The 16,218-nt window shown below is 38.6% G+C and overlaps 2 protein-coding genes across 2 annotated transcripts; both read left to right on the top strand.

Moving 5' to 3' along the window:
- Window positions 1–2,204: 2,204 nt before the first annotated feature.
- Window positions 2,205–3,593, top strand: LOC119075384. Its single transcript, XM_037181824.1, has 2 exons — window positions 2,205–3,203; window positions 3,265–3,593. The coding sequence occupies exons 1-2, from the start codon at window positions 2,305–2,307 to the stop codon at window positions 3,419–3,421; spliced, it is 1,056 nt and encodes a 351-aa protein (XP_037037719.1). The 5' UTR covers window positions 2,205–2,304; the 3' UTR covers window positions 3,422–3,593.
- A 4,904-nt stretch (window positions 3,594–8,497) lies between these two features.
- On the top strand, window positions 8,498–13,825 carry LOC119075391 (piggyBac transposable element-derived protein 3-like). Its single transcript, XM_037181832.1, has 4 exons — window positions 8,498–8,515; window positions 10,462–10,553; window positions 10,621–12,226; window positions 13,754–13,825. Exons 1-4 carry the CDS (start codon window positions 8,498–8,500, stop codon window positions 13,823–13,825), a joined length of 1,788 nt encoding a protein of 595 aa, XP_037037727.1.
- Window positions 13,826–16,218: the final 2,393 nt, after the last annotated feature.

Raw genomic sequence — 16,218 nt, 5'->3', positions numbered from 1 at the left:
CTTTTAGTCAATTTTTTTTACTTAAAGTGGACGGAGACTCCGAATCCGATGAGGACAAAGAACCCAATAACGATGCTGCACAAACTCCGGAGAGTTCCCGTCGTCCGAATGATGAAGTCAAGGTAGACAATACCGGAGGCAACACCGCGCATTTGAACTATCCATCATTAACGAAGGAATTCGAATGCCCCGACACTGGAAAACAGAAAGTGTTGATTGTCGTTACATTGCCCGGTGGCGCAAAAAACTTAAAGTTGAATTGAATGACGATGGAACAACTTTCTTCGTGAAATATACTTGGCCAAAAACAACTTTTACTGCAAACGATTTATTTAAGACCCAGTTGGATATGGGTCAATTTACTACATATCATCCCATGTTGGCATGCTTCAAGTCAGCGTTGGCTGGCGTACGGAAAAGAATTGATTTGGCTACGGATGGCGCAATCAAAGTTACATTACCGTTTAAGGTGCAGACGGCAGTTGATTCGTGGACAAAATGGGGAGTGAAACGCGACGATGGAACGCAGATTTTAGTTGCTGTTTTCTCAGGGTTCGAAAAAGAGTACGTTAAAAAGGCAGCCGACGAAAAAGTTACATTTTTGTAAATGCTGCAATTTTAATCAATAAATCAATGAATACTTTATGTGTACACGAAGTTTGTATTAAATGTTGATATTTCCCGCAACTCCCAGACCTAGGAAGGGATCAAGCATATAAAAATATTTGGCATTTTTACCTCTCGTATAAAATGGAAAATTTCTGCATTGTGCCCACTGATGAGAATTTGATGTGTTAAAATGTAATACCCGAGAAAATTTCGGAAAAATCCTTCGTTTTCGGCCTCAACACATGAATATGAATTATACAGGGCCGTATCTAGATGGGGCGCAGGGGGGGGCGACGCCCCTCCTAGCGAAGTCATTTTTTCAATTTTTTTTTAATTTTTCCCATACAAAATAATTTTTTTGGACCTTGCGCCCCCCTAGCGCACTCAGATTTTGAAGTCTGGCTACGGCCCTGGAATTATACTAGTTTTGCGGGTAAATATGTGAATGGGTGAAGGTTATTTGAGCTGTCAAAACGTCATCAATGAAGCCATAAAGAAAAATTATTGTTGACGAAATGTTCGCAAAAGCGTTGAGCTTATTGCTCTGTGAATTTAAGTACGGTTCCACTCAACAAAAAGTACTCAGCGTGAGAGCCGTGAGAGAGATACCTGTCACGTAAACAAAACAAAAATTGCAAGAATTAGATTTTGTATCTCACCGGAATACTTATTTGGTAAGTGTAAATAAAGCCTTAAAGAAGAATGATTAAATGGAGAGAGTCGTCAACAAAACTCGATTTACTCATGGTCTATTGAGGGGAGAAATAGAAAAGATAAGAAGGTTAATTAAACCGCATACATTATTAAAGTCGTTGTTAACCTATGGGAGAAATAAGAAATTCCAATTCAAAGGGAAATTGCAGCCATCGCTTGGCTATGGACGCAAACATCGGCCTCATTGTAATGTCCTATTATCTCATCTTGGTAAACAAATAACTATTTTTTGATACCAACATTGAAAAATGATACTTTCGCCCCGCATATGAGGGGCGAAAGTAAAAAAATGCATCCCACGGGGAGAAAGTACTTAACGAAGAGCGAACGCAACTGAACGAACAGCGAAAGTGACTGACGTCACAGAAAATGAGAGAAATGAGTCGAGTTGTCAACAAAATCCGCTCATATTATGCAGAATACTTTGATCAAAATTGTAAAACACTGTGCGCCAGTGTTCTTATTGAAATTAGCATACAAAGTTGATACTTTTTGTTACTGAATGATTTGTTAGTTATATCTTAATTTTTTTACTGTTGTGATGGCTAAATTATTAAATTTTTCATATACCAGGGGGCTGCCGCCCCTCGACCCCCGCATTTTCTGGCTAAATGCCTTTTTATTTCAACATTTTGTTGCGATGTTTGCGATACGTATCAATTTTCAATGTTGGTATCAAAAAAAAAAGTATGAACGACTCGGGCCAAAAGTAAAAAAATTCAACCTGTGCGATTAGAGCCCTTGCCTTCGGCGCGGGCTCCAACTCTCGCACACGGTTGAATTTTTTTACTTTCGCCCCTTGTCATTCAATGTACTATTTTCGTTGCTTTCGATAAAAGGTGAGATAGAGGGATAAGGATAGAGCATGTGTTTCAATGTCAACTTGTCAGTTTAAAAAAACGTAATGCCAGACGGCAGTGTTTTGTCGAAAATTTAATCAGTTGAGTTTGTCATCAAGCATTTTTGATCGTTTTTTGAAAAATGAGTACCGCATTTTACTGCAGCGAAGCTATACAGTTATATGTCCACAATTCAAAAACATTACTCCTGCGACTGGATGACTTTGTTGGAGAACGAGACACCTGTTTCATCGGTTTGCCAAGTACCGATTATTCTGATAAACGACGAGAAAAATTTCGATTTTATACGGTGCTCAATTACTCCGACGACGTCGGAAACGAATTCGGGCTGTGGATCTATGTGTACCATCCCTCGTTTAACTACAAAATCCAGGGCTGCACATTCCGCGTGATCAAGGGAATGAATGCCATTGTACTGCCACCAACTACGGTTTCGGATGCAGTTGTCGGTATTTACCGATCGCCATGCTACGACATTGTAAACAACGAGGGCATTCTCGACTTTTTGATACATTTCCCCAATATGACATTCGAGACATCCGAACTAAGCGACTGGCCCGTTCAAAGCGAAGATAATGACGGTGGTGCAGCTCACACCGATGCACCGGTAACAGCTAATAGAATGGAGGAGGTCAATCTCGGCGATGATTTATCGACAGCCTTCAAGGAAATGATGAAGCAGACGGACTACGATGTCTATTTCGTGGTCGATGGGACAAGAATTGGATCGTTTAAGTTTGCATTGTGTGCCGTTTCGGACGTATTCAGAGCCACATTCAAAAACTACACACAAGAATCTCAATCCGGTGAGATTGTAATTCATGACTTCGGGCACAATATTGTGCAGATGTTTGTCGATGCGTTGCATACGCACAAAATCTATTTTAACGATGATCCAGTCGTGACATTAGAATTGGGTATGCTAGCCAACAAATACAATGTCGAATGCATTGAAAAAGCAGCTAAGGAAGCCTTCAACGTCATGGATGTTAACCGGCATAACTTTGTCGATGTTTACAGGTAGATTAACGCATCGAACATAATTCGCTGGTTCGCTGACTTAACTTTATGATAATCTTAGGCTAGCAGCTTATGACAAGGGAATTATGGACCAACTGATGCGACGATTTATTGAAATGAGGGTCGACACCAACGACATCGTGGGCTTCGAAGAACTCACCGACAAAACGAAAATCGATTTCTACCGATCTGCTCATCAAAAAACAATTGGCAAATAAATCGATGTAACATGTGATTCGCTTTGTAGTAACCTGACAAGACAAGTTCTGAATTTAATCCGATATAATCGGAACTCTACTGTCAAGTTCCGAACATATTCAATTTATAGATCGTATTTTTATGGTTGGGAATGTAATACTAATTGACAAGATTATCAATAAATCTAATACAAGGCCGCTCAATTGGTATTAATTGGTTTGCGGTCCAGTGAAAAAAATTGCTTTGCCCAAGGACAGATATAGTTTTGTGTGATATGAGAGAATGCCAGTCATCTTACCGAATAGTGATTAGCAAGAGATTTATTTCTAGGCTTTAAGCACTCTAAGGAAGAAACAAGAGAATTGAAGTCAGTTCAATATTTCTTAGACAGAGGAACTTGTGTAACGAAAAATGTGATTAAGTCCCTTGAGTGTGCCGAGAGATCTCGAAAAAAAAAACATTAAGAGGCACCCCATGGAGTTACACTCGGGAGTTGGCATGGTGGCGCTGTCATTTTTAAACATCTCTTTGTATACCCATGTAATTTTCGGGTGCCGATTAGCCACCTTGTCACCACTCGAGTATGACTCTATGAGACACCCTTACCAATAGTTTAGCAATGTAGCTGGTTGTCCTATATTCCTGCAAATTATACCTTCAAATCTTCAGATTTAAATTTATCCTTTCACAATTGGCGATTTGCAGGGGGCGTTACTCTCTATGTCGAAAAATTTAAAAATCAGACACAAGTACTCTCGATTTTTTCACACTACACAAGCATGCGAGGGGTGACGCACTTCCATTTAATCCATTTAATCCATTAAATCCATTTAATCCATTTAATCCAAAAAAAAATTTTTTGTTTTACCGAAATAATTAGGCTACCCACCTGAAAAATTTGTAAAGTAATTGCGAAAAATAGATTTGCACGATCACCAGCTCGTTTAAGTACTCGTGAGGTAAAGGAATTTTTTTTTGGATAAAATGGTATTAAATTTATTTAATCCATTTAATCCACTTTACACCAAAAACTCCTAAAAGTGGATTTTTTTCTCTTTTTTACATTGTAGTATGAGTTGTAGTACGTGGTTCGATCAAAATCAACAATTTTTAAGACTTTTACAGTATTTTGTAAAATGAAGTTTTTTCGTATTTAATCCATTTAATCCAATTTTTATTCCATTTAATCCATTAAATCCATTTAATCCATTAAATCCATTTAATCCATTAAATCCATTAAATCCATTTAATACCATTTAATCCATTTAATCTAGAAGTGAGTTACCCCTCGCAAGCATGTCACCGCTTTCTATGTACAAAGAATGTGAAAATCGGAAATAAGTACTTTCGATTTTTTTCCGCATCGCGTCGCACCCTCTGTAGCAAATCGCGAATACACGGCTATATTTGTCTATATAAAACTATCAATGGCCACTGGACACTTTACAGCTAAATCAATATAGTTATCTCTAAAACACTAGGCCCCACCTTATGGGTGGGTCAAGTCCCTTGACTGATATTTTCTCAATAGTAATTGTTACAAAAATATCATAGATATTAAATATTTTCGATGTTCTACTGAAAATTGGCCCTATTTGCTTATGAATAAGGTATGCAACTCGTGTGATTACGGCCCTCGCTTCGCTCTGACCGCAAAGTTCACACTCGTTAATTTTTTTTTTCTAGCATAGACAGCAAGTTTTTTCGGAATAAATCGCAGATTATTACTCCAGTATTTCGATTAACGAACTTAGCCCGAGTATGATAAGTAGACTATATAGACAGATGATGATCTGGTTACCCTCACGAATTTCATTCTTAGTCGAATAATATTTTTTTTAATCTGTTGAGGATTACTTAAGCTATCGTGCTATCAAGCGATAAGACAAAAATTCTTTCAAGAATATCAGTAAGATCATCTGTCCGTTATAGCCCATCTTCAAAATTAACCTCAAAAATTTAATTCCTCTTCGAATATTTTTTTTTTTTGGAAATCCGTTAAGAATTACTCGAGTTATCATGTTATCAAGCGATAACTCAAAAATTCTTTTAAGAATATCTCTAAGATCACCCATCTGTTATAGACCATCTTCGAACTTAACTTCAGAAATTAATTTCCTCGTCGAATAAAAAAAAAAAATAGGAAATCTGTCGAAAACTACTCGAGTTATCGTAGAACCAAGCGATAACTGAAAAATTCTTTTAAGAACATCTCTAAGATTTCCCGTCTCGTTAACCTAAAGGATTTAATTCCTCGTCGATTGGTCAAGGTGTAATCTTCCAGGCCGCAGGTGTACTCAGATGTATCCGAGAGCCTCATTTTCCTAAGGTGCCTGTTCAGGCCACAGTGTCCGGTTATCGCCACTACCACCCTCGCAATGCGATTCCGGTCCATGCTGACCAGTTCCTTGGACCATTTACCGGTCGGTTTAGAAAAGAAGAATTTCGTATGTCTTCCTCCTTCATATTCTCGCCACCGTTCAGCATGTTTAACCTTCACCCAATCCTTCAGAGCTCTCACGCAAAGCGATTGAGGTATAGGGATTTGTGGATCAGGTCCGCACGCCAATGAGGAGGAGCCAGCTCTAGCCATCTCATCAGCTAGTTCATTTCCTTCCACTCCAGAGTGTGCAGGTACCCAAACAAGTGTGATCCGATTTGTCTGACCAATCTCGTTTAGGTATTACACTCTTTTATTAACTTGGAGGTAATGACCGGCGACATAAGCGCCTTGATCATAGATTCGCACACTAGCCTCTGTACATCTATCATAACTTTTCTAGCACTTTCTATGTCCAGCCGAGGCCACCACACCACACATCCATGACTCATCATTGGTCTAATTACTGTCTCATAGATCCACAGAATACCTTTAGATGGTAAACCCCAGTTCCTCCCGAAGGAGTTTCTGCAAATCCAGAAAGCCGTTTTCGCTTTCTGCGCTTTGTCGCTAACGTGCGCTATCCAATTGAGCTTACTATCAAGTATAACGCCTAGGTACTTGACTTTGCAGCTAAGCTCAATTTCTTTACCGAACAGCCTCAGTTTTCCCGAAAGATTTGATCCCGTATGCCTTCTGCTGAATAATACGAACTCCGTCTTCTTAGGATTTACACTGAGGCCGTTTTCCTGGCACCAGTCCTCGACAACTTCCACGGCGGTCGTCAAGCGTACTCTCAAACTTACCTCTGATCATAATGGTCAGATCGTCGGAGTAACCTTGAGCGAAGAAGCCCTTCCCGTTCAAGTCTCGTATAAGTGAATCCACAACTAAGATCCAAAGCAGTGGAGAAAGAATTCCGCCCTGAGGACAGCAATTCACTACCCAGATATTAGTTTTGTGGCCGCTTACATCTGCTTCCACAGTTCTACTTCTGAGCATACTGCAAATCAACCTTACTACAAATGGCTCTACTCCTCTCTCTACAAGCGCCCTGCGCATAATTTCAAAGCCCGTGTTGTCAAAATCGCCCTCGATGTCCATGGATGTTTAAGAGCCACTTCTTTAAACTTGATGGACTTCTCAATCTTAGACGTCTTCGTTGTCGTGGTAACAAGGAATGAACAAAGTGTGACAAACATTTTCTGTATTTAATGTTTTTGGTCATACATTCCATGTATTTTCAATCATAGTAGTGAACATTGTGTGACAAACATTTTTGAGTGTTTATCATTCGTAAGACCCATGACTTTCAGTCAAGGGAAAAACCAATCACCTCTTTCTTGACAGCAATTCTCTGCGTATCATTTTCTTATCACCGCTTTACGGTCTTAATTACATTCAAAGAAAAATCATGAAATTCGGTCAAAGTTTACTCGAGATATACAAGGTTCTGACAGAACAGGTTAAGACATTTCTGAGTTGATCGCGAAGGCAGTGAAACACAAATTTTGACAATTTAGACAGGTTTTGTTAGAGATTGTATGATATGTCAACTTGATAAAAATATTTTTTTTTTAAGTTTTCTTTTCATACAAACTATAATGTATTAACAAAATATGGTTACATTGTCAAAATTTGTGTTCGTGAGTGTCTCAACATGTTCTTTCGGAACCTTGGAGATATAGTAGATATGGACCTCTATAGGCATAAAAACACCACGTTTACTGCACAGCCGCGTAGCCGGATATGCGCTCACTCTTAGGTCGGGTGTACTGAATTTCATAAACTTTTTTTCCTGGTTGGTATGAGCAATACCTATCTAATAAAGCAAAAATAGTCGAAATCCGTTCCAGATTTCTCAACCTATCTGCAAAAAACGCTTGGCGTCTTGTACCTGGTTCTCACCAAGGGCTCTAACTCACGAGTCGGTCATTAGATTTCTATAATAGTGTATTTTGTCACGAGTGATGAAACATTCAATTTTTTGGTACTAGTAGTAAACTTTCGGCACCGAATAACTTAACTTTCATCACAACTCGCACAGGACATTTTTGCGCTTGAAAACTGAAATGAGACGAAACCACCAAGGCTGTAAGGAAGGTCACGCAGATACAGATACGCGGGTGACACACCACAGTTGATGATAAAATTCACCTCCTGTGATGATTCTTGTGGTTTTATGGTTTTATACTTATTGTATTTTAATAACGTAACTGTCAAGTTACGAACATTTGGAGCTACGAACGCATGAGAATTCCCAGACCTCAACTCATACAATTCAAACGATTTATTAAACGAATTTCAAATATATAACAATAATATATCAGCAGCATTTTGCAATAACCATGTTAAAAAGACATTTTTTAAATGGTAGAAACTTGGTTATTACAAAATGTAGTCCATATGTCGATACTATAGATTGTGACAACTGTTCTCGTCCCCAAAGTAGACCCTCAGCGGATCAGAGAAATTACTGATCCAAACTTTCAGGTGAATTCATTTTCGTATGTTGTCTAACTTAGACTTGTGCAACATAACGCCGCTAAATCTTTCGAAATTAACCACTAGATGCAACTTGACGCAAACGAATTCAATAGTGTGCAACAGTGCAATATAAATGAGCTAAAATTCACCTGAAAGTTTGGATCCGTATGTAACTGTGGATTTGCATTGCCTTCAGTGTTTATATACTTTGCTTGTCCCTCCCGCAAAAATGAGTGATTGCACCAAGGTAAATATAATGAGGAGGTAATGCCATTCAGACGCACGGCCTAGCACATAAGTTCGATGCAACTGACATCTTTTTTTAAAATGGTTGACTACGATTTACTTGTATATATGACATTACCTCCTCACTATATTTACCTTGGATTGCACTACCGTCAAGTATAAAATAATTTGTAAGGAAATTTAAATTTTCGATAACATTGATAACAGAAGGCCGACTTAAATCTATTGAATAAATCAGTCACGACGATTGATAAGTGTCGTATTTATGACAGCAAAAATGTTTTTATTACAATCAAATAGTTTTTAGTAAACATTATTTTGATACATCTTCACGCTAGGAGAGTATATCCTATATGGCATATAAGTTTTAGGTCATTACATCCTCAAGCAGTTAGCATGAGTTAGCAGCAGTACATTCACTATTACCAGCACCGCTTCCTGGATTTCTGCAGGAATCACTACCCGTACACGACGATTGTCCTGCACCTGAGTTAGCACCGCTACAAGATCTGTGTCCAATTTGATGCAAAATGAGTTATCAGTTTCATGTTAACGAACGGTGAATGACATCGATTTAAATAATTAAAACACAAACCTGGCTCCCGTACAGCAGCTAGTCCCAGTTCCAGAATTGAATCCAGTGCAAGAACCTTCTCCAGTACACGAACCATGTCCCTGTCCTGAGGTATTCTAAACAAAATTAGGAGACAATTAATAATGAAAAATCCAAACACAATTAATAACTTTACCGAAAGTGTTATGAAAGCAATAACGACTACAATGAGTAAAATTTTCGACATTTTTAAGTTTTTAATTTCATTATGCGATGCCGTCTCTTTATATACCCAAAAAATCTCTCTGAAAATTGCAACAACATGTTGTTGAACGCTGTTATATGTTCTCGAATAAATGATTAGCAAACAATAGATAAACACTTTGATTAAAAAATGTTCATCGATAAACCGAAATAATAGAACTGAGGCATGTGTATTGCAATCTGCACATTTTCAGTAAATAATAACCGTAATGTAGCGACGATTAATATTTTTTGTGGTACTTCAAAATTCAATTCATGAAGCGTGAGAGCGAAGGTGAACTGAGCTCACCCTGAGAAATAGTTATTAACTCATTCCCTTGGATTGGGTGAAAAATCACCCATATCGAAAATATCATGTTTTAGCATGGTTTAAATAGGCTAAGACGTGTTTACTGAATCTGGAACCTCAAGGCGAGTAATCTTCATTGATTACGTAGGTATATACCCCATGAGTTCATATGAGAATGATGATTTACATTTTGTTGAACATTTGTTCTTCAAATTTACGCATAGTACGTGGTCCATTTGTTAAAAAATATACTTTTTCATACCTTGGACCTCCGTCGGATATGAAAAATATTATTCGTACCACGGACTAAAAGTCTCTTTTAGCGTATTAGATTCCTGAACTCGGCTTCGGCTCGTTCTGGAAACTTCTCACACGCTAGGTACGAAATATACTATAGTGATTTGAATGTAGGAAGAGAAATATTTTTCTTTAGGTCAAAATACTTAAATTTTTGGTTTGTAGACTCACAATGTCCATAAAGTAAATATTATGCACCTGTGTCCAAATGCGCAGATCATAATCCACCTAGTCAAATATTTGTTTTTGAAAAGATCGTTTTTTACTGTTTGCGCCTTGCAGCCTTTTTTCGCTTTTAAATAAACAATAAAACATTTGGACATAGGTGCAGATAATTTTTTATGTGTCGATGCAAAGATAAACCCAAGCTCCCTCTCCGAGCTGATGTATAATGTTAGTATTACCATACCATACATATAAAAGTTTTTATCTCTTGATCGTAGTAAGCGAATAATTATTTTTTGTCAAAAATTTTGAATTTCGATCAAATCAGTATTTCGCAATTTTCCTGTCCATCCAAATTTTATTTGTACAAAATTTCAAGGAATACAAATTGTACAATGCCACCGAAGCGAAATTGTACAGTGAAACGAAGCCAAAGGTTAGTGTCAATTCGTTTTCGATGATCGAGTTTCTGTTGTTTTTTTTTATCAATTCGGTTTCACTAAGACATTTTTTCGTATTTGCCTTTACGTCATTGCAGAGTCAAAACCAAAGCTCGAGTTTTAACTGAAGGGATATGGGATTGTTTTGTGGATTCCGATATAGACGATTCTGACGGTGATACAGACTGTTCGGAAGATGAGCCGGTGCAATCGCCAATCAAACGTATACGTATCGGTAGCGCTGTGCTTACGCCTGACGAGGAACACTTTGTTGAATCTTGTTCTGATGAGGAGATATTGGAAAACGAAGAATTATCGGTGGAATTGAATAACAGTGTTGCTCAAATCGGTGTTGACCATCAATGGACGTGGACAGCCAAATGTGACGTGAAATGGTGTCGGGGCACTATCAACAGTCAAAGTTTTCCATACGAACAAGCGGAGACTGACGATCCAGTTGAAGATTATTTCTCTCCGCTGACGTATTTTATGAGATATATTCCGGAATCGCTGTTCGACGACATTGTTACTTTTACCAACACATACGCTGAACAACAACAAACGAAAAAATGGAGACCTACCAATAAAATTGAAATCAAGCAATTCTTCGGGCTGCAAGTAATGATGGGGAATTTGAAGTTGCCACGGATCGAAATGTTTTACGGGAAGCATTTCAAATGTAAAATGTTCGAAGAGATTCCAGAGTACCGATTTTACTTGCTGCGAACGAACCTACATCTCATCGATGTCCAGAAAATACCGGAAAACTGCACCGACAAATTTGTTCGAGTTCGTCCACTTATGGATTCGGTGAGAAAAAGATGTTTAGAACTTCCACTCGAAGAGAACCTTGCTATCGATGAACAAATGATCCCTCTTCGTGGACGAGTCTGTAAAGGCGTCAAACAGTACGTGAAAAACAAGCCAAAGATCAAATGGGGAATCAAAAACCTAGTGCTGTGTGGCAAAAGTGGCCTTGCGTATGATTTCATTTGCTATCAAGGTTCATCGACTGAATTCGATCCGAAAACTTTGGAGACATTTGGATCAGGAGCAACGATGGTCTTGCAATTGGCTAATCGTATAGACAGACCCGGACACAAACTGTTTTTTGACAATTATTTTTCAACATTTCCTGTATTCGAAATTTTGGCACAGAAGAAGGTCTACGCTGCTGGAACTGTAAGATTAGATCGATTTTCAAAGCCACCATTTTCATCTGACGCCGATATGAAAAAAAATGGACGAGGATGCTCGGAAGAGCTAGTGAGCTCTAATGGGTCAGTGTCCTGTGTCAAATGGTACGATAATAAATGTGTTGCGCTCGCATCGAATTATGTTGGCGTTGGCCAGGCCGATACAGCTGTTCGTTTTGACAAGATTTCGAAACAGAAGATTTCGATAAGTCGTCCACAGATTGTCCGTGACTACAATCTGAACATGGGTGGTGTCGATAAAATGAACCAAATGATTGCCTACTACCGAATTTTCATCCGATCGAAGAAGTGGACATTGAGGATGATTACGCATTTCATCGATTTCGCAGTTGTTCAATCTCACATCGAATATAAAATGGACTGCGAAAAATCAAATATTCCGAAAAGACAAGTAATGGATTTGCTGGCATTCCGAATGCAACTGTCGGACCAACTCGTATATTCGCAATCGATTACAAAACGAACTGCACGCATCACACTAGATGAGGTTCGTTCTAAACAAACCCGTGTTGATAAGACACGAGAGAGCTGTCGTACGGACGAAAGTATTCGCTATGATCGATTCGACCACTGTCCAATCAAAACCAAAAATTGTTTGAGATGCAAAGTGAAAGGTTGTGATTTGAAATCACAGGTCGCATGTTTGAAGTGTAATGTTCATCTGTGTTTGAATCTAAAGCGAAACTGTTTCATGGAATATCACAAGAAATAGTTCAAGTTCCTTCAATTCCTTCCTTCCATTTTTATTCTAATCGTAAAAAACACTCGCTAAAGTTCCGTTCACCATTCAACAGTCGAAGCTTTATAATTTTTTTTAGAAATAAGAAGTCTAGACTATGACGAATTTCCTTTGAATTTTGTGTATCGGAAAGAAATAAAAAATGAAATTATTTGACGATATAATTTGGTGTTTAGAACTTGCGTCACTCTGTCATGGGTAGAGTGTACGGTCTTTGAACTGGATCCAGTTTGTATTGAATTTTTCCAAGAATTACACGATATTGTTGACGTCTATCACTCACATTCGTTCTTAGTTGGAATGGTCACTCGTGTATATTGTTGAAGTCTTAAGTTCACAAAAAATTGTTTTAAATTTGATTTCCCTGGGTTGTTTTTGGTAAACGTACATCAGCTTGGGCATGTCTGAGAGCAGTGATAGGTTTGTTGGTGAATTGCTGTGCTCGAAGAAATTGATACACATTTTCCGTGCATGGAATTTTTTAGAGACAGAAATGGTGGTCGAAAAGACAAAACGCAAAAAGGTCGCGTAGTCGAAGATCCCCGGTATGACAGACGCGATCATCTCCCTGCATGCTCCGAAACAGCTGTAAAATGTGGACTAGCAACATGCAATTCAAAATCGTCTGTGTTTTGTTATAAGTGTAAAGTTCACCTTTGCCTAGAAGAAGACAAGAATTGTTTCTTTGAATATCACTACAAGACGTTGTGAAAATTGATATATTTGTTTAAAAATAAAATTTGAATTGATTGGAATGTGAAAGCATGCTAGCGTCTCAATAATCTCATTTTGACAAGGAATAATCAGTAAAACGTGCCAAATATATAAGAATATTAGAGCTAGAAATAAGAAGGAGAACCTTTTCGTAGGAAGCAACCCAGAATCATCTCAAAAATCCCATTTGAACAGTAAGTAACCAAGAAGTAGTTCGAAATTCCTCAAAATATTCGATTTCTTGATCTGGGAATGAAAAAGAGCTACCTTTTCCTAGAACCCAATCTAGTATCATCTCAATAATCCCATTTGAACTAGAAATAACCAAGAAGCAGTTCAAAATTCCTCAAAAGGTTCGAGTTCTTGATCTGGGAATGAGAAAGAGCTGCCTTTTCCTAGGAACCAACCTAGTATCATCTCAATAATTCCATTTGAACTGGAAATAACCAAGAAGCAGTTCAAAATTCCTCAAAAGGTTCGAGTTCTTGATCTGGGAATGAGAAAGAGCTACCTTTTCCTAGGAACCAACCTAGTATCATCTCAATAATCCCATTTGAACAGGAAATACCCAAGAAGCAGCTCGAAAATCTTCAAAATGCTCTAGTTCTCGATCTGGGAATGAGAAAGAGCTAGCTTTTTCTAGGAACCAACCTAGTATCATCTCAATAATCCCATTTGAACTGGAAATAACCAAGAAGCAGTTCAAAATTCCTGAAAAGGTTCGAGTTCTTGATCTGGGAATGAGAAAGAGCTACCTTTTCCTAGGAACCAACCTAGTATCATCTCAATAATCCCATTTGAACTGGAAATAATCAAGAAGCAGTTCAAAATTACTCAAAAAGTTCGAGTTCTTGATCTGGGAATGAGAAAGAGATATCTTTTCCTAGGAACCAACCTAGGAACATCTCAATAATCCCATTTGAACAGGAAATACCCAAGAAGCAATTCGAAAATCCGGAAGCTGCCCGAGTTCTAGAGGTGGGAATAGCAAGGATCAGACTATTCCCAGAACTCAAAATTGAATTTCAATGAGAATTTCGTAGTGAGACGTATAGACATGTAAAACTACCAGTATCTTGCTTGTGGAATGATTTCCAGTGAATGAGTTAACGTATCGATTGAGTAGGCCGAAAGAGTTACGTATTAAGTTTTGTATGCTTGCTAAGAGGACCGAAAGTAAAGAAATGTCAATTCAAGCGAAAGCTTTCGCCCCGCGAATTGACAGCTTTACTTTCGGTCCTCTTAGCAAGCATACAAATCGCTTTTTCATTGCTTTGTTAAACTTATTAACTTAAAAGTTTCACAGCAGAAAATACACCGTACACCGTAACAATACCACTATGATTAAAAATGTATGGCAATGTGATTAAAAACGTTAAATGTAACAAAGAAAGGCACAAATTGTGATCTTTTTTTTATTCCTTGACAATTTTAAATTCTAAAGGCAATCATTCATAGGCACCATTCTGAGGTACCGTACCGGGGTTTTTTGTACGTTACGCTTTAGCAACGGACTGGCTGCACACACAAGAAGCTCAGACAGAACACACTAAGAAAACGAAACAGAAAACAGAGGAGAGCCAGGACCTATCAGACAGACATTAAAACACAAGAAACCCTCAAGCCGTTCAATTTATTAAGAAAACAAAATGAAACAACAAGACGAATACTTACTTCTCGTTTATTTTCGCATAAAAACAAATAAAAACCGTCTTAACTGTCCTTTCCTCATTTATTGGCTGTCAACTTAATTCAGGGCTGGGAGTCTACAGGTCAGAGGCAGACTAGGTGACTGAAACACCAACAACAGGAGACAAAACCATGAAAAAACAACGAAAAAACAAGAAACAAACGAACATGGCAAAAGCCCTTCCCTTTCCCACTCATCACGTAAAGTGGAATGACATTGAATGGCTGTTTCGACCTCGGGTACCAGCAGCGGTCTGAGGCTAGCGTGGTCTAGTCATCTTCAGTTGCTTCTGCTGGTCCCTTACACAAGACAGCTGTGGAGTTATAATGTTGAACAAGTGGTAAATAATTCCATGAAGAGAACAACGTGTCATCTACTGATGGAGGAAATTCATCAAACTCATGGCTGCTATGAAGAAAATCATCCCAAACCAAGGCGCAGCGCAAAAACACAACAGAAAGGATAGGCAACTGGCTCATCAACAGTATAAACAATAAAGCATAAGAGAACAACACAGCAGCAAAACTTTACTTGTGACACAGCCGTAACTTCTCACGTTCAATCCTCGTATGTACAGAATTCTCGGGCAGGTTGAACCTCAGAAACAAATCCAGCATCGATTCGCGCTCCACTTGACTTTTTCACTCCACAAACACCACTCTCAGTAGAAACTCAGAAAAACTCACAAAAGTGGGAAGGAAAGCCACATAGGAAATTTAATGGCAGAAACAGCGGGACAGTGAGATGAAACCAGACTTCATGGCATGCTAGTACGTCGACTCAGTTTCTTCAACTTAACACCAAGTACTCACGAGTGAGACAGAAACGAGAGGGCCAAACGGAATGAAAAGAGAACACTTAAACAAAACTGCAATAATCCTTTATTTCAAACGGAGATCCTCATAATTAACAAAACACAGAGTCCAGGTCATAGGGACCTAAAAACTAAAAAACAATTAAAATAATCAAAACCAAAACAGCGACTCACCACTGAGCGAACACAGAAATGCATTAGCACCTTTCAGAGCAAACCATCCGGTCGCATAACGCGTTTAGCCGAGGTAAGTATCACTTTCAGACCGTCAGCGGAAAAATCTGCAAAGACTCCAGCACTGATGCTAGCTACCACTTGACTCGGAGTTACACGCCCATGCTCAGCAACAGAACTCGTTGACTCGGTTGCATTATCGTGCAAAGCCCCTTCTCGATCATGCACAGACGCTTCCTCATAATTCGCTTTCAAATTCCGCTTTCCGGGCACGGATAGCCCTGGCATTGACACTGACCGCGGTGTGGGTGCAAATCCCAAAGTTGACAAATTCGTGCGTTTGATTTG

The sequence above is a fragment of the Bradysia coprophila genome, unplaced genomic scaffold (genome assembly GCF_014529535.1).
Source record: "Bradysia coprophila strain Holo2 unplaced genomic scaffold, BU_Bcop_v1 contig_200, whole genome shotgun sequence".
Taxonomy (NCBI): Eukaryota; Metazoa; Arthropoda; class Insecta; order Diptera; family Sciaridae; genus Bradysia; species Bradysia coprophila.
The sequence above is the reverse complement of the archived record's forward strand: the minus strand, read 5'-3'. Positions and strand labels throughout refer to the sequence as shown.

Excerpts from the sequence above, each read along its gene's own strand:
- LOC119075384 (XM_037181824.1), top strand. The coding sequence starts at position 2,305 with ATGAGTACCGCATTTTACTGCAGCGAAGCTATACAGTTATATGTCCAC. Across the intron at positions 3,204-3,264 it reads AACTTTGTCGATGTTTACAG|GCTAGCAGCTTATGACAAGG; the intron begins GTAGATTAACGC and ends TGATAATCTTAG.
- LOC119075391 (XM_037181832.1), top strand. Across the intron at positions 10,554-10,620 it reads TTTTCGATGATCGAGTTTCT|AGTCAAAACCAAAGCTCGAG; the intron begins GTTGTTTTTTTT and ends ACGTCATTGCAG. Across the intron at positions 12,227-13,753 it reads CACGCATCACACTAGATGAG|GAAATACCCAAGAAGCAGCT; the intron begins GTTCGTTCTAAA and ends CCATTTGAACAG.